The 19,935-nt window shown below is 39.5% G+C and overlaps 1 protein-coding gene across 1 annotated transcript in view; it reads right to left on the reverse strand.

The window, feature by feature from the left end:
* Positions 1 to 19,935, reverse strand: part of GDA (guanine deaminase) — a 238,910-nt gene that overhangs the window by 159,938 nt on the left and 59,037 nt on the right. The window contains exon 2 of the mRNA XM_053702505.1: positions 11,256 to 11,344. Coding sequence (XP_053558480.1) covers positions 11,256 to 11,344 — 89 coding nt within the window. The remainder of the gene's footprint in view (positions 1 to 11,255; positions 11,345 to 19,935) is intronic.

Consider the following 19,935-nt stretch of genomic DNA (forward strand, 5'->3'; position numbering starts at 1 on the left):
AAAATTCTTTTGTATTTTGGGCAAGTTTTTCTCTGGACTTCCTGGTAGTGAAGAGGTTAAACCTATTCCCGATCCACTCCTTACTGCTACTTACCTTATGTTTGTACCAGAACCCATCAAAATATCCCAAACACTCAAGGAACACATGAGGTGACCCCACACCTTAAACAACTCCTCCACAATCCCCTGTACACTACCCCACCATCAATATGGCCCCCCATCAATAACCCCCAATGCAAAAACCCTCAAATAAATTAAGATCAAGATTCATGAACCCCCGTTCACTGAAAATACTACCATAACACCTAAAATCCTGTTAGTGCCTAAATCCCTAAATGTAAAAGAAATACCCAAATTACCCATTAAAAATCTCCTTATTCAAAGTTCATCAGTAACAATAGGAGTTTATGCCTCCTCCTCCTATGGTTCTCCACTATATATAATCTAAATTCTGCTAATTTTGTTTTTGTTATTTATATTAACCAATCACAATTTGAGAAATGTAGGAATTCTGTCAAAACAATATATATATAAGAAAAGTGGGGGGTGCACCAGTTCAACCCAATCTAGTAATATAAGGGATACCCCTGGATATCTGAAAAATAGTGTATCCAGGGGTGCAGGGGGGCATATATGATATTATCAATATTATTAGAAAAAAAGAGTGATAGAAAAACAAAAGTCTAAGGAAATAGTATGCCCTATGCCAGCACTATCCGTGATAAATATAAAAAAGAATAAATCAATCAGCGCTGAGTGTGGCGGCTACCGGTATGAGAGAAACAGGCCCCTCTCCCACAAAACCACAAAGATGCTTCTTGATGAAATAGAAAAATATATAATATTTATTGAACAATTCATATAATTAAATAAAGCAATACTAGGTTAATGCCTAACTAAAAAGTATATATGATACCTATCTACCAATGGCCATTAGGGGGAAAAATCAAATTGCAATATAAAGAGCTCATAAAATGGGACATTTAATGGGTTAGATATCACCGGTCTTCATAATGGTACATCTGCTGGTCCGGTTTGGATCAAGCGTGTACAGGTGTAACAGCTTTGAAGCTTAAGTGACCAGCAAATGTTTGCAGCCGTGACCGGACCGGCAGATGTAACATTATGAAGAGCGGTGAGATCTAACCAATTCACTACCCCACAAGAAGGGTGCCTTAGGCGAGGGCAAGCCCTCAGTAGGTAGTACCCCGAGTGTGGAATATTTAGTGTGAACTGGGATCTGTTTGTCACGCATTCATTAAGACTGGTCTGTGCTGAATGAAAGTTTATTTGACACCTTATCGCTTACATGCTGCTATTTGCATAGTTTGAACTGCTCTGCTGCACTAACTACAACTGACATTGCCTGCTGACTAACTTTGCTTCCTTTGCATTTAATACTGACTGCTTGGACCAGTTCTTGAAAGAGACTTTGTTTGGGACCTCGGAATCACTATATGGAATTTTCCTTATCAATTGTTGGAAGGCTTTAAGATACAGGAATCAGCTACTCCATTAAATGTCCAATTTTATGAGCTCTTTATATTGTAATTTATTTTTCCCAATGTCCATTGGTTGATAGGTATCATATATACTTTTTAGCTAGGCATTAACCTATTATTGCTTTATTTATTTATATGATTGTTCAATAAATATTATGTATTTTTCTATTTGATCAAGAATTATCTTTGTAGTTTTGTGGGAGATGGGCCTGTTTTTCTTATACCGGTAGACACTACACTCAGCGCTGATTGCTTTATTCTTTTTATATTTATCATGGATAGTGCTGGCATAGGGCATACAATTTCCTTCTACTTTTGTTTTTCTATCCATCTTTTTTTCTTATAATATTAATATATATATATAGATATATATAGATATATATATATACACACATATACAGGGCTCAAAATTTCCACTATCCCAATAGCCATTGGCGAGTGGAAATTTAACAGTGGCAGTAAGTCAGTGAATGTCTGTAAATATTATCTAAAAGGATATTAATGAAAGGGCAAGGATATGTGATTCCTCTATGGGCTATAGGGACCTGATTAGTGCTTAGACTGTTATTACTGAAAGGATAAACAGGGGCAGAGAGAGATTGGATAGGAAAAGTGAAAAATAGCGTTAAAGGGACATGAAACACAAATTTTGTATTTCATGATTTGGATAGAGAATACAATTTTAAACAACTTTCCAATTTACTTCTATTATTTAAGTTGCTTCATTCTCTTGTTACCCTTTGCTGAAAGGAGCCCACCGCCACCTACATTATATTGATTAACCCCTAATCTGCCCCCCCCTACACTGCCGCCACTATATTTTATGTATTAACGCCTAAACCTAAGTCTAACACTAACCCTAACACCCCCTAACTTAAATATAATTTAAATAAATCTAAATAAATAATTCCTATTTAAAACTAAATACTTACCTATAAAACAAACCTTAAGCTAGCTACAATATAACTAATAGTTACATTGTAGCTATTTTAGGATTTATTTTTATTTTACAGGCAACTTCGTATTTATTTTAACTAGGTACAATAATTATTAAATAGTTATTAACTATTTGATAACTACCTAGTTAAAATAAATACAAAAGTACCTGTAAAATAAAACCTAACCTAAGTTACAATTACACCTAACACTACACTATCATTAAATTAATTACCTACATTAACTACAATTAACTACAATTAAATAAAATTATCTAAAGTACAAAACCCCCCCACTAAATTACAGAAAATAATAAAATAATTACAAGTTTTTAAACTAATTACACCTACTCTAATCCCCCTAATAAAATAAAAAAGCCCCCCAAAATAATAAAAAGCCCTACCCTATACTAAATTACGAATAGCCCTTAAAAGGGCCTTTTGCGGGGCATTGCCCCAAAGTAATCAGCTCTTTTACCTGTAAAAAAAGTACAATACCCCCCCAACATTAAAACCCACCACCCACACACCCAACCCTACTCTAAAACCCACCCAATACCCCCTTAATAAAACCTAACACTAACCCCTTGAAGATCACCCTACCTTGAGACGTCTTCACCCAACCGGGCCAAAGTCCTCCACGAAGCCGGGCGAAGTGGTCCTAGTTACCAAATATCTGCCAGGCACGCTCTGCACTTTTCCGGCCCAGCGTACCTGGTTTTCAATCCGCCGCCCTGTAGGCCGCGGATACCATAGGAATCAATGGGGGTCGGAAAGCAGCTAAAGCTTATGTTCGCTGCTGCCCAATATCCAATTGATTCCTATGGTAATGTCTACACCTAACACCCTAACATGTACCCCTAGTCTAAACACCCCTAATCTGCCCCCCTACACCGTTGCCACCTACTTTATACTTATTAACCCCTAAACCGCCACTCCCGGAGCCCACCGCTACCTACATTATACTTATTAACCCCTAATCTGCCCCCCTATACCGTTCGGAACATCTGTAGTGACGTAAACATCGATCTGTGTCGGACTGAGTCCGGTGGATCGTATGTTACGTCACTAAATTCTACTTTTGCCGGTTTGTAGGGTTTGATAACTAAGGCGAATCAGGATCGCCACAAATACGCTGCCTAATTCCAGCGTATTTGCGGTTGACGGCTTGATAAATAGAGGCCATGGCCTGAAAGAGAAGGGAGAAGGGTAAAAAGAGAAATTGAAGAGAGGAGGGACTGGAGAAAGATAGATGAGAAATTATCATTATAAAACAATTTTTACAGGTCTGCTATGACCTTGCATTAATGTCAACACTCTCTTTTCTGTCCAGCTGTTGTCTTCGCCAGAACCCTTGTTGATGTTGCTAACTGCTGTGCACTTATTTTTGTTAATTTATTTCTGTATGTAGCATTATTTAATTTATGGTATAAAACAAAAACAATATTAAAAAATGACTGCACAATAAGGTGTTTCACATTGGCTAAACATATGCAAAGAGGGGATTAGTGAGTGTGGTGTGGATGGGATCAAAAGTAGCGAGTAACAATTTGGGCTGGCTAGTATTATAGCAAAAACTTAAATTATGCTTACCTGATAATTTCCTTTCCTTCTGTATGGGAAGAGTCCACAGCTGCATTCCTTACTTTTGGGAAATACTGAACCTGGCCACCAGGAGGAGGCAAAGACACCCCAGCCCCATTTTTTAAAAATTTGATTAAAAACACGGGCACTTTAATTCATCAAAATTTACATTTCACTCGTGTTGTGAAAATACTTACCTATTAATCCTGACAGCCGCTCCAGCTTCCCCCGGTCGTTGCAAGCCTCTTCCTACGTCATAAATGACGGATTGGTCATCCTCCAATCACGGCTTCCCCCTGGGGGAATCAGTGTCTGATTCAACGCTGTGATTGGAGGAAGCCGGATTCAACATTTTAGACCCAGGAAGAGGCTTGCGACGGGCGGAGGATGCGATGCATCGGCTGTCAAGATTAAAAGGTAAGTATTTTCACAACACAAGTGAAATGTACATTTTGATGAATTAAAGAGCCCCTGTTTTTAATCAAATTTTTTAAAAACGGGCACCAGTTAGCCGCCTTACAAATCTGATCCACAGAGGCCTCATTTTTGAAGGCCCAAGAGGTAACCACTGCTCTCGTAGAATGAGCCGCAATCCTCAGATTATGCTAAATGGATGACACTCCTCAGCCAAAAAGATAAGGAAGTCGAAGAGGCCCTCTGACCCCCACGCTTCCCAGAAAAGAGAGCAAACAGAGAAAGAAGTTTGTCTAAATACTTTTGTGGCATTGAAGATAAACCTTCAAGGCACAAACCACATCCAGAATTATGCTGTAAATGTTCCTTCGACGAAGAAGGATTAGGACATAAGAAAGGAACCACAATCTGTTGATTGATGTTGCGAATTGACACAACCTTAGGAAGAAAACCTAACTTGGTTTGTAGAACAGCCTTATCAGCATGGAAAGCCAGATAAGGAGGGACGCATTGCAAGGCAGCAATCACAGATACTCTGCTTGCAGAAGCAATAGCCAGTAGAAAAGGAACCTTCCAAGACAACAATTTATTGTCTACTTCATGCATAGGCTCCAACGGAGCCCGTTGCAAAACTTTAAGAACAAGATTTAAACTCCAAGGAGGAGCATTAGTTCTAAACACAGGTCTGATCCTAGCAGAGCCTTAACAAACGACTACACATCTGGAAGCTCAGCGAACCTCTTGTGCAGTAACACGGACAGAGCTGAAATCTGTCCGATCAGGGGACTTGCAGAAAAGCCCTTCTCCAGTTCATCCTGGAGAGCAGAATAAGTAGGTCCTCTACACCTTATGATAGATGCAACAAGTAACCAGCTCACAAATGAGAGTAAAAATAACTCTCTCAGAAAACCCTCTCTTGGCTAGGACTAAGCGGTCAATCTCCATGCAGTCAGCCTCAGAGAATCTAGATTTTGAAAAAGGATTCCAAGCCGAAACGTGTAGAAACCTGATCACCCGACACACAGGATCACAAAGAGAGCGGAGCATACCTTAACCCAGAAAGACCGGAGACTCAGCAAACATTCCATCCCAATAACGGAGGCTGAACGTAAGAGCACTTAAAGGAAAGTTTGGTGGCCAGCCGGTGACTGATAGGGGCTGAACATAAGAGCACCCAAGGAAAGATTGGAGATTAGCCGGATACTGATTGCAGGCTGGCAAACGACGACATCATCTGGAGATTATCGAAATAAGATCACTATTTCAACACATCTTTAACTCAGGATTGTTGGACAAATCACACTATTAAAGGGACATTATACACTCATTTTTTCTTTGCATAAATGTTTTGTAGATGATCTATTTATATAGCCTATAAAGTTGTTGTTTTTTTAAAAAATAAATCTATAGTTTTGCTTATTTTTAAATAACATTGCTCTGATTTTCAGACTCCTAACCAAGCCCCAAAGTTTTATGTGAATACTGTCAGCTACCTTCTCCAGCTTGCTCCTGTTTGTGTAAAGGGTCTTTTCATATGCAAAAGAAGGGGGAGGGGGGAGTGTCTTATTTGCCACTTGCAGTGGGCTTTCCAGCTACCTTTTCAACAGAGCCAAACTGACAGTTTCTAAGTAAGTTTTTAAACAGTTTTTTACTGGATTTTTATATCAGAATCTGTGCATCTTATTCTTTATAGTAGTGTCTATTACATGCAGATATATGAAAATGAGTGTATACTGTCCCTTTAAGGTCAGTACTGACTATCCTCCTGAGGATCAGAGTCCTATAAACCACAGTGCACTGTGAGTACTTTTTAAGAAACGGAACGTTCGAAGACAAAGACATTCAGGTATTTTTAATTGGGCATCAACTGCTGAAACTTGTGCATGAAAGCACCACACTTTACAATTGCACATGGATAATATTTACAAAGTTGTACGTTTGTTTCTTCTAAAGACTTTGGCATCCAATTTACATACATCTGAACATTTCATGATCACTAGTTACATAGTAACCTTCAGCAACGTGTCAACTATTAGCCACTTTGTATGCACGTTTTAGGCGTATATGTCTTCAGCAATTATTATATTGTAACAGTATTAAGCTATCTACTTAGGCCATTGTACAGGCGTGGATCTATAACGGTATTTGCCAGATCGTATGACTATATTTTAACATTTGTTATTAACTGATTTTTTAGGACATATTTTATGCTGACACCGGTGTCTTATATAGTCAATTTTATTGTTTATACCACATTAATAAACTTATATATTTAATTTTATTGAGTGTATGAATGCTTTTATTAGTTACAGATCAGTCATTATCTGATTGTATTTTATATGTATATACATCTTTATATCATTAACAGTGGGAATTAGCTTCCATTGCGCCACTTACAACCTGTATATATGTATCTCAGAGAATCTAGACATTGATGAACAAAGAGACCTTGGTCAGCAGATCCCTGCAACAAGGTAACTTCCACGGAGGAGATGAGGACATCCCCACTAGATCCACGAACCATATTCTTCACTGCCAAGACGGAGCAATCATTATCACTGATGCCTGCTCTTGCTTGATTCAAGCCACTACACGAGTAAGTAGTAGTAAACGGCCGGAAAATTTAAATTAGATTGAACCTCCAAGGCACCACTAATGCATCTATTAGCTCCGCCTGAGGATCCCAGTACCTCAACCCATAGCTGGGTAGTCATAAGATCTTCCTTTTGCAAATCTCCACAAACACTTTGGGATGGAGAGACCATTCCCCTGGATGAAAGGATTATCTTCTGAGAAAATCCACTTCCCAGTTGTCCACACCCAGAATGTGGATCGCTGACAGATATGGGTCCCCACCCACTCCAGAATCCGAGATACTTCCCTCATAGCTAGTGAGCTTCTCGTTCCGCCCTGTTGGTTGATGTAAGCCACCAAGGTTATATTATCTGATTGGAATCTGATAAACTGGGACAAACCCAGCAGAGGCCAAGCCTTCAGACCATTGTCCTGAGTCCATAGGCCCTGTGCCTTCCTGGCACCCCAAACAGCTCTGCACCCTGACAGACTCGCAACCGTAGTCACAATCACCCAGGATGGTCCTAAGACGGACGTCCCTCGGGACAAGAGATCCGGACAAAACTACCAAGAGAGCGATTCTCTCAATCAGTTGACCAGAGAAATCTTTTGAGACAAGTCTGAATGACACCATGAGACCAATAACCTCCATACACCAAGCCACAGATGGCCATAAGGAGGTCTGGAGGGCAAGAGATGTTGAAGCTAGCTTGCAACATCTTTGGTCTGTTAGAAATATTCTCATGTCTATGGAGTCTATTATAGTACCCGGGAATTCTACCCTGGTACTTGATATAGGAGAATTCTCTTTAGATTTATCTTCCATCCATGGGAAGAGATTCCAAATGTTCCACTCTTCTAAAAATTTCTTGAAGCCATAGCTAGACCCCACGGAAGTGCAATAAACTGGAAGTGTTGGTCCAAGAATACAAACCTCAGGAACTGGAAGTGGTCCTTCAGGATTGTACGTGAAGGAAGCATCCTTCAGATCTATTGTGGTCATGAACTGCCCTTCTCAAACGATGGGAAGAATGGACCTTATTGTCTCCATCTTGAACGAGGGTACATATAAAAATTTGTTTAAGCACTTTAGGTCCTGAATCAGGCGGAAAGTTCCCTCCTTCTTTGGGACAACGAAAAGGTTTGAAAAATATCCCAAACCTCTCTCTGTGATAGGTACCGGGACAATAACTCCTAAGAGGACATATCCCGTACGCACGCCAGAAAGGCTTCCATCTTTTCTGGTCAGGAAAACAGGTTTGAGAGGAGGAATCTGCCCCTGGGAGGTTGAGACTTGAAACCTATCTTGTAACCCTGAGCTATGACCTCCAGGACCTATGGATCCTGCACGTCCCTAAACCAAGCGACTGAAAAGAGTGACAGTATGCCCCCTACACGATCCAGAAGAGGACCGGGGACCACTCATTCATGCCGACTTAGACTCAGCGGGCTTCTTGCTCAGCTGAGCTTCTTGCTCAGCTCAGCTCAGGACTGAGTCGGCTTCCAAGAGCTCTTGGTTTGCTCTGGCTTAGTAGAGGACTGCTGATAATGGGCTTTATCGGACAAAAATAATGAAAATTGTCCCTTAGACTAGTTCTTATTCTCTTACAGTAGGAGGGCACCCTTGTCCCTGTGACCGTGGAGATAATTAAGTCCAGGCCTGGACCAAACAAAATCTTTCCCTTAAAGGGGAGGGAAAGAAGTCTAGACGCAGATCATGACGTCAGCCAGAACCCGATGGGCCTGGGCAGAAAAGCTGAAGCCTTAGCATTCAGGCGAATAATCTGCTTAAAAGCATCACATATAAAATAATTAGTAATCCTCAAGGCCGTAATTCTTTCCTGAATAACGTCGAAGGAACCTCTCCACCTCAATCAAATCTTATAAGGAGTCGCACCCGTAGGTAGATTCTTTAGCAACCGTGGCAACAGCCACCGCCAGTTGAAACAAATATCCCAAATGTTGAAACATCTTTTTTAACAGAGTTTCCATCTTTTATCCATGGGCTCTTTAAACGAAGAGCTATCCTCAAGCGGGATAGCAGAATGTTTAGCAATTGTGAAGATGGCGCCATTCCTTTTAGGGACGAACCCCACAACTCTATTGAGAGTCCAGGACCAGGAACAATTTCTTAAAGGAAGAAGAGGGGGAAAAGGAATCCAATCCTGTCCCATTCATTCTTAATAATGTTCACCATCTAACAGGAGCAGGGAAGGATAAGGTACCGCCCTGTCCCCAAACTCTATCCAATTTTGGAATCAAAGGTTCATCAGGCAATTTTGGCCTCTGGAACCTCAAAATTCACCAAAACTTCTATGCGGATCTAAGGCCTCCTCACAATATAAACAGGAATTACTCTTTAGGAATAGAGGGAGTACTCTCTAAAGTAACAGAATCCTCCATCGTTAGTGCAATAATCGGAGAACTATAGAAAATAAAACAATCTTATTTTATTCACAAAAACGGCACCCTTATACCCCAATAGCTGAGGCATTCCCAACCTCCTATGACCCAGACAGTACAGAGATTTATGACTCTTCTCTGATAGACACCCGGTCTGGAAAGAGGGAATGAAAACTGCACAATGCAGGACCGTCCCTGCTATGAGAAAAAGCACGCCAAACTTGTAAGCTGCACGGCTCTCAAAGTGAAAGTGAAACCTGTATATTCCATATTGCCTATGAGCCCATAACATCTTACACATAAAAGCAGCATAAAATCAAATAAACATATAAGATTATTCCCCACTGTTCAATAATCCCCCTCAGGAGATATTAACCCTTAATTCTATATAGATAAAAGGAGAGTCACACTGTGACCCTGTCTTCTTGCGTTTTCATAAATGTATAAAATATGAAATGATCTTACCAGAATCTATGCCGTGGAACATTAACACGGTCCTTCAAGTTTGACAGATAGTAGCGTTGCTTCTGACATGGACTTGAGTGAAGAAAGTAGGCAGCAAAACTCGCCAACGCTGATTGCTTATGGAGCTGTAAATATGAGTCAGGATGGTTTCTCAGAAAGACTCTCCCTGCATCTTCGGACTCTAACTTTCATCCATGCTACTAACCTCCATAAGAGACTACCCCGAAATCTTCTGACACTTCTCTGCCAACCTCCTGTGATGAAAGGCAAAGAATGACTGGGGTTATGAGGAAATGGGGGAGGTATTTAAGCCTTTGGTTCCTCCTGGTGGCCAGGTTCAGTATTTCCCACAAGTAAGGAATGCAGCTGTGGACTCTTCCCATATTAAGAAGGAAATAAATTTGAGCAAAACTGATAAACACTGGCACACATTGCAATTTTGACTAGAATGTCCCGTTAATAGAAATAAAATCCCACAATTCTAAAATTCTCATGAAAGTAAATACAAATAAGTAGTATGTCAATCTAGATAATGGAATGTATAACTGTGAAACTGCACACAAAATTTAAATGTGTGGTTACAATTTTAATATTTTTTTATACATATGAACATTTGTCCTGTTATGTTATTATCCAGTTCCATTTCTACTCTTAGGTGTCGATTTATTAAGCAGCGGATGCTGCATCGACGCCCCATCGTTTCTGGTCCGCCAGAAAAGGAAATTAGGAAAAGCAGCGGTCATAAGGTGGCGTAAAGTTAGGTGATGGACTGGAATCATCCCGATCCGATATGATCGGGATGATTGACGGCCCCTGATTAGCCGCCAGTGAGCAGGGGGCAGCATTGCATAAGCATTTTACTAGAAATGCTTGTGCCATGGTAAATGCATTTAGCGAGGTCGAGCGGACATGATTCGCTACAGCAAATCTTGTCCAGTCCCCTCCTGTTAAATTTACCCCTTAGCCTCAAGTATTTTCTCATTAATTTCACAACCAAAAAATTACAATTGGCAGAATATTGTGTTTAAAAACTTAACATTTGACTTTGATATACCACCTAGATTAAAAAACTGTAAACTAATTTTTCAGCTGGATACATTTTAAAATGAATGCCAATGTGTGTTACCATCAGTTGGTTATATTTTGCTCATTTAAAGGACATGAAACCCGCATTTTTTCTTTTATGATTCAGATAGAGCATACAGTAAATTGCAATTTATTTAAAATGTTATGTTCTATCTGAATCATGAAAGAAACTTTTTTGAGTTTCATGTCCCTTTTAAATAGATATCTTATTGTAAAACTAACAATTTACTTCACTAGAGCATTTTATTGCTAACATAAAAAATCTAAACCTGAAACAGTATCAGAGATTTACTTTTTTCCGAGTTCTTCAATCTTGGTTTTATCAAAGCCCCACTTCTTGGATAATTCTGCTTGTTTTCCTGCATCTTCAAAAAATGCAATCTAAAAGGGAATAAAATTGTCATTAGCTCTTCTCACTTCTATCTGTTTTTGGTGAAAATATCTTTATGTATATAGTGTATGGTGTGTTTGAAAAAAATGTTTGTAGCAAAATGATGTCTCAAAAACATATCTAAAACAATTTCCATTAAAGGGACATAATAATCATATGCTAAATCACTTGAAACTGATGCAGTATAACTATAAAAAGCTGACAGGAAAATATCACCTGAGCATCTCTATGTAAAAAAGGAAGATATTTTACCTCACAATCTCCTCAGCTCAGCAGAGTAAGTTCTGTGTAAAAAGTTATACTCAACTGCTCCCAGCTGCAGGTAAAAAAAATTAAAAAAATGAAGAAATGAACAGCAGCCAATCAGCATCAGCAGTGCTGAGGTCATGAACTTTTACTGTGATCTCATGAGATTTGACTTGACTCTCATGAGATTTCATTGTAAACTTCCTTTACCTGATTGGTGAAATAAGATGAGAGTGCACGATGCTCATCCCTTCAGATGTCCCAGGACAGACACACTAAAATGCTGCTTAGAAATCCTTTACAATGGGAGGTGGCTACTGAGGAACTTTTGAGGTAAAATATCTTTCTTTTTTACATAGAGATGTTCAGGAGATATTTTCTAGTCAGCTTTTTACAGCTATGCTGCATCACTTTCAAGTGTTTAAACATTTGGGTATTATGGCCCTTTAAGTAATTTTCAGATATAAAAATAATACAGAAAAAAATTATGTCACTTAAAGGGACACTGAACCCAAATTTTTTCTTTCATGATTCAGACAGAGCATGACATTTTAAGCAACTTTCTAATTTACTCCTATTATAAAATTTTCTTCATTCTCTTGGTATCTTTATTTGAAATGTAAGAATGTAAGTTTAGATGCCGGCCCATTTTTGGTGAACAACCTGGGTTGTTCTTGCTGATTGGTGGATAAATTCATCCACCAATAAAAAAGTGCTGTCCAGAGTACTAAATAAAAAAAGCTTAGATGCCTTCTTTTTCAAATAAAGATAGCAAGAGAACGAAGAAAATTTGATAATAGGAGTAAATTAGAAAGTTGCTTAAAATTGCATGCTCTATCTGAATCATGAAAGAAAAAAATTGGGTTCAGTGTCCCTTTAAGCCAACAGGGGCACAAACGTATAAACCTTCCAATTGATGAAAACTGAGCATGTGAATGTCATATTAAATAGACGTGGAAGTCAGAGTTAAACTTTCATAATTTTGATAGAAGCTGCAACTGTATCCTTTGTTGAGTTCATACTGATGCAGTTTAAAGGGATATTCCAGCCAAAATTGGAAACCACATGGGTGCATTTTGGTATTGAACAGAAGCAATTTTGTAATATACATGCATTAGCAAAAATGCTTCTAATAAAAGCTATAGCTGTTTCAAAAGTGTATTTAAGTATGCACCGTGCACCAGCATTTTAAACACAGCACTTGCTCAGACAGCCTAAGGTGCTTGTACCATCTGGTAATGACTCAATTTGTTAATTTTTGACATGATTACATGCCCCACTGATGAGGAGCTGCAGTATTTAAAATGCTGGTGCACAGAGAATATCTAGCTATGCTTCACTTGCATGTGCAGAAAAATGTTAACACTAAAACAGTGATAACTTTTACTAGAAGCATTTTTGCCAATGCATCTATATTGCAAATATGTTTCTATTCAAAGATGTAATAAATATATGTGCATTTAAATTTGGACTGGAATGTCCCTTCAAGGAGGCAGCTAAGAATATCATACATACTGCACGCTCCTGGGCTTCTTCCAAAAAGAATATCAAGGGAAAGAGTTTTGTTTGGTAGCAGAAGGTTTTTATTTTGTTTGTTTTTTTATTGTATGCACTGAGTAATTTTGACTTTAATGTTCCTTTAAATAAAGAAGTCCCAATATTTATTTGAGGATATACAAAACAAGAAGGCTTTAAATAGTTTATTGAGGCAAGGGCAGTCATCAGTAAATGGGGCCTCAAACCGCTACATTTCTTCAGGTGCCACACAGAAGAACACCAGAAGCTGGGATTAGAATGAAAAATGGCTTATCTTTCAAAATACTTTATCTGGTGTGGCCAAAAGGTTGAGCAGAATTTACCAACAGATCTCTAACTGCTAACCAGTAGATTTTCTGATGGTTCTTAAATTTCCTATTTTCCCCTCAGAGGGAAGTTCTAATTACCATAAACTACAAACCAACCTTCAACTATAATTCATGATAACATTGACCTAAGGCTTCCACCATGACCTAAATTACGACCACAAAAATCCTACCAAATCAGAACCCACTAGCATGACCCAGCCCCCCAGTGTTTGACCCCAGAACACTCCCAACATCTAAAGCACCAGTCAACTAGCTAAGCCTCCAAAAAAAATAAAGCACCAGTCAACTAGCTAAGCCTCCAAAAAAAAAAGATAGCAAAACTCAAAATCTCCTGCAAAATACCATTCCAGCATAGGTTATCTTAAACTTTTCCTGTCTACATTGTCTCTTTAAGTCCTTTTTGCCTTCAATTGGGCCCTAGTCCAGGTTTCCCTCCTATTTACCTAGTTGATAAGGGACTTGTGACTGGTTATCCATCTAACATTTAGGGCTGTTGTGAAAGTGTACACTGTCAAATTTTTCTGATTTGGCAAGCAATAGTTATCCTATAGGATGAGTTAGAGGGCTAATTTTTGACAACTCTTCCACCCTAACCCTGATTAGTTATTAAGATAACTAATCAGATTTGTTATATAAATAGGAGGTAACCTATAGTAGGTCATGAGAAGTCTTCTGCTGGTAAGAGACTGAATATAGGCGATGGAATAAGTATTACTGTAGGTTGTTTAATATTGGGAAGGGGTATTTAGTTGTAAAATACTGTCCCCACAGGATTTTGAGTGTATTGTAGTGGGGGTTGTGGAGTGGTGTTCTTTTTTCTTAGTTGGGGACTTGCAATGGGGTAAGCTGCAATAGCAACAACCATAGGCCTAGATTTGGAGTTCGGCAGTAGCCGTCAAAACCAGCGTTAGAGGCTCCTAACGCTGGTTTTGTCCGCCCGCTGGTATTTGGAGTCAGTGATTAAAGGGTCTAACGCTCACTTTTCAGCCGCGACTTTTCCATACCGCAGATCCCCCTACGCCATTTGCGTATCCTATGTTTTCAATGGGATCTTTCTAACGCTGGTATTTAGAGTCGTTTCTGAAGTGAGCGTTAGAGCTCTAACGACAAAACTCCAGCCGCCTGAAAATAGCAGGAGTTAAGAGCTTTCTGGCTAACACCGGTTCATAAAGCTCTTAACTACTGTACCCTAAAGTACACTAACACCCATAAACTACCTATGTACCCCTAAACCGAGCTCCCCCCACATCGCCGCCACTCGATTAAAATTTTTAACCCCTAATCTGCCGACCGCCACCTACGTTATACTTATGTACCCCTAATCTGCTGCCCCTAACCCCGCCGACCCCTGTATTACATTTATTAACCCCTAACCTGCCCCCCACAACGTCGCCGCCAGCTACTTAAAATAATTAACCCCTAATCTTCCGACCGCAAAGCGCCGCCACCTACGTTATCCCTATGTACCCCTAATCTGCTGCCCCTAACACCGCCGACCCCTATATTATATTTATTAACCCCTAATCTGCCCCCCTCAACGTCGCCGACACCTGCCTACACTTATTAACCCCTAATCTGCCGAGCGGACCTGAGCGCTACTATAATAAAGTTATTAACCCCTAATCCGCCTCACTAACCCTATCATAAATAGTATTAACCCCTAATCTGCCCTCCCTAACATCGCCGACACCTACCTTCAATTATTAACCCCTAATCTGCCGAGCGGAGCTCACCGCTATTCTAATAAATGTATTAACCCCTAAAGCTAAGTCTAACCCTAACACTAACACCCCCCTAAGTTAAATATAATTTACAGCTAACGAAATAAATTAACTCTTATTAAATAAATGATTCCTATTTAAAGCTAAATACTTACCTGTAAAATAAATCCTAATATAGCTACAATATAAATTATAATTATATTATAGCTATTTTAGGATTAATATTTATTTTACAGGCAACTTTGTAATTATTTTAACCAGGTACAATAGCTATTAAATAGTTAAGAACTATTTAATTGTTACCTAGTTAAAATAATAACAAAATTACCTGTAAAATAAATCCTAACCTAAGATATAATTAAACCTAAAACTACCCTATCAATAAAATAATTAAATAAACTACCTACAATTACCTACAATTAACCTAACACTACACTATCAATAAATTAATTAAACACAATTCCTACAAATAAATACAATTAAATAAACTAGCTAAAGTACAAAAAATAAAAAAGAACTAAGTTACAAAAAATAAAAAAATATTTTCAAACATAAGAAAAATATTACAACAATTTTAAACTAATTACACCTACTCTAAGCCCCCTAATAAAATAACAAAGACCCCCAAAATAAAAAATTCCCTACCCTATTCTAAATTAAAAAAGTTACAAGCTCTTTTACCTTACCAGCCCTGAACAGGGCCCTTTGCGGGGCATGCCCCAAGAATTTCAGCTCTTTTGCCTGTAAAAGAATAAATACAATACCCCCCCCCCAACATTACAACCCACCACCCACATACCCCTAATCTAACCCAAACACCCCTTAAATAAACCTAACACTAAGCCCCTGAAGATCTTCCTACCTTGTCTTCACCATCCAGGTATCACCGATCCGTCCTGGCTCCAACATCTTCATCCAACCCAAGCGGGGGTTGGCGATCCATCATCCGGTGCTGAAGAGGTCCAGAAGAGGCTCCAAAGTCTTCCTCCTATCCGGCAAGAAGAGGACATCCGGACCGGCAAACATCTTCTCCAAGCGGCATCTTCGATCTTCTTCCATCCGGTGCGGAGCAGGTCCATCTTGAAGCAGGCGACGCGGATCCATCCTCTTCTTCCGTTGTCTCCCGACTAATGACGGTTCCTTTAAGGGACGTCATCCAAGATGGCGTCCCTCGAATTCCGATTGGCTGATAGGATTCTATCAGCCAATCGGAATTAAGGTAGGAATTTTCTGATTGGCTGATGGAATCAGCCAATCAGAATCAAGTTCAATCCGATTGGCTGATCCAATCAGCCAATCAGATTGAGCTCGCATTCTATTGGCTGATCGGAACAGCCAATAGAATGCGAGCTCAATCTGATTGGCTGATTGGATCAGCCAATCGGATTCAACTAGATTCTGATTGGCTGATTCCATCAGCCAATCAGAAAATTCCTACCTTAATTCCGATTGGCTGATAGAATCCTATCAGCCAATCGGAATTCGAGGGACGCCATCTTGGATGACGTCCCTTAAAGGAACAGTCATTCGTCGTTCAGTCGTCGGTCCGGATGGATGTTCCGCGATGGAGGTCTTCAGGATCCTGCCGCTTCGCTCCGGATGGAAGACCATAGAAGATGCCGCCTGGATGATGACTTCAATCGGATGGAAGATCCTCTTCTGCCCCGCTTGGATGAAGACTTTGACCGGATCATGGACCTCTTCAGCCCCCCGCTTGGGCTTGGATCAGGACATCGGAGGAGCTCTTCAGGACGGATCGGTGAACCTGGATGGTGAAGACAAGGTAGGAAGATCTTCAGGGGCTTAGTGTTAGGTTTATTTAAGGGGGGTTTGGGTTAGATTAGGGGTATGTGGGTGGTGGGTTGTAATATTGGGGGGGGGTATTGTATTTATTCTTTTACAGGCAAAAGAGCTGAAATTCTTGGGGCATGCCCCGCAAAGGGCCCTGTTCAGGGCTGGTAAGGTAAAAGAGCTTGTAACTTTTTTTATTTAGAATAGGGTAGGGAATTTTTTATTTTGGGGGGCTTTGTTATTTTATTAGGGGGCTTAGAGTAGGTGTAATTAGTTTAAAATTGTTGTAATATTTTTCTTATGTTTGTAAATATTTTTTTATTTTTTGTAACTTAGTTCTTTTTTATTTTTTGTACTTTAGCTAGTTTATTTAATTGTATTTATTTGTAGGAATTGTGTTTAATTAATTTATTGATAGTGTAGTGTTAGGTTAATTGTAGGTAATTGTAGGTAGTTTATTTAATTATTTTATTGATAGGGTAGTGTTAGGTTTAATTATATCTTAGGTTAGGATTTATTTTACAGGTAAATTTGTTATTATTTTAACTAGGTAACTATTAAATAGTTCTTAACTATTTAATATCTATTGTACCTGGTTAAAATAATTACAAAGTTGCCTGTAAAATAAATATTAATCCTAAAATAGCTATAATATAATTATAATTTATATTGTAGCTATATTAGGATTTATTTTACAGGTAAGTATTTAGCTTTAAATAGGAATCATTTATTTAATAAGAGTTAATTTATTTCGTTAGATTTAAATTATATTTAACTTAGGGGGGTGTTAGTGTTAGGGTTAGACTTAGCTTTAGGGGTTAATACATTTATTAGAATAGCGGTGAGCTCCGGTCGGCAGATTAGGGGTTAATAATTGAAGTTAGGTGTCAGCGATGTTAGGGAGGGCAGATTAGGGGTTAATACTATTTATGATAGGGTTAGTGAGGCGGATTAGGGGTTAATAACTTTATTATAGTAGCGCTCAGGTCCGCTCGGCAGATTAGGGGTTAATAAGTGTAGGCAGGTGTCGGCGACGTTGTGGGGGGCAGATTAGGGGTTAATAAATATAACATAGGGGTCGGCGATGTTAGGGCAGCAGATTAGGGGTACATAGGGATAACGTAGGTTGCGGCGGTTTACGGAGCGGCAGATTAGGGTTTAAAAAAAAATGCAGGGGTCAGCGATAGCGGGGGCGGCAGATTAGGGGTTAATAAGTGTAAGGTTAGGGGTGTTTAGACTCGGGGTACATGTTAGAGTGTTAGGTGCAGACGTAGGAAGTGTTTCCCCATAGGAAACAATGGGGCTGCGTTAGGAGCTGAACGCTGCTTTTTTGCAGGTGTTAGGTTTTTTTTCAGCTCAAACAGCCCCATTGTTTCCTATGGGAGAATCGTGCACAAGCACGTTTTTGAGGCTGGCCGCGTCCGTAAGCAACTCTGGTATCGAGAGTTGCATTTGCGGTACAAATGCTCTACGCTCCTTTTTTGGAGCCTAACGCAGCATTTGTTTGAACTCTCGATACCAGAGTTAAATTTATGGTGCGGCCAGAAAAAAGCCCGCAGAGCGTTAACAGCCCTTTTACCGCCAAACTCCAAATCTAGGCCATAGTATACTGCTGCAATTATAGTAATGCTGCTTCCATTGAAAAATTATATTTTCATTGCTTGTTAACAGTCACAATGAGGCTGTCAGCTAATTAATAAGCTGACAGAAGTTTGATCACATATAAGCCTCAACTGATAGCAACAGGGTTGACACACAGCATAGGATACTTCCTGAAAAAAATAGATCCTATCCAAATAAATTATAGGCAGTCCTGTATTCTGGTGGTCTATGTCTCTAACACTGAGCAATTTCCAACATTTATACCTCCACTATTAAGTCCAGGGGTCAAGTCGAGCGGGAACGCATGGGAACGGAGTTCCTGCACTATTTTTGCAGGAGGAACTAAGTTCCCTCTGGGTATTTATATTCATACCACTTTAAAAAAGGGCCAAAATGCATTTGTGTGAGAGTGTTTAACTAGTGTTACCAAATACACATCCCCCAGACCAATGCTAAGGTTCCAGATTATCGGCCGGGAATATTTGGAGGATGTGTCACTGTGATTAACCAAGTTTTTAGGGTTTAAGTATCTGTATTGTATTGTGCCCCTTATCCTATAGCTCTTTATCTTCATTTCCATTACACTTTTTTCTTTTTTCCCTCCCCCTCTCTTTCTTCTCGTTATCTCTTTCTCTTCTATTTGTTTTATGAGTTTATACATAGTAGGAGGGCAGCACCCAAGGAATTCCCTTTTTTTTAGGTTTCTTCTGGTTTTCTTCACTTTAACTAACACAGTGCCAGTAGAATTCACATTACTAGACCCCCTGGACAGAGAACACAAATGCTTCAGTAAACACTGCTGCTGATGGTGGGAGGAGCTGGAGCACAGTCTGGTTACAGGGATAGTGAGATCCCCTAGTAATGGACAGTAACACTTGCTACAAAACACTAAATGCAAGCCTGTCAAGGTTCTGCTGTGTTATTACCCCGTAATATGTGTAACACATGATGCTTACATTTCTGTGTGGCTTGCTCTGTGGTTATTTAGCTCCCCTCATCAGAAATATGACTATTGCACCTTAAATGGTGAGACTCTGTGACAGAGGAGGATTCTCATGCCCAAAGGCAACTATTTAACCCTTCATTGGATTTAATTTGCTTTCATTAATCAAAGTGTATAGATTATATACATACAAATATAGGGCGAGATTACATATGAGGCATCGTCCGCAAAAACCGGTGTCGGCTGTTTCTAGTGGGATATTGCTATCACATATACGGTACCGCATATAAATGGGGCGCGTATATTTCACCTGTCGTCCGCTAATTTTTCTTCCATAGACTAACATAGAACTGGCATCGCAAGTCGGTATCATATATTCAGTGCAAGGACTTACGCGGCGAAAATTTAGAAAT

Source organism: Bombina bombina, chromosome 2 (genome assembly GCF_027579735.1).
Source record: "Bombina bombina isolate aBomBom1 chromosome 2, aBomBom1.pri, whole genome shotgun sequence".
NCBI classification, from domain to species: Eukaryota; Metazoa; Chordata; class Amphibia; order Anura; family Bombinatoridae; genus Bombina; species Bombina bombina.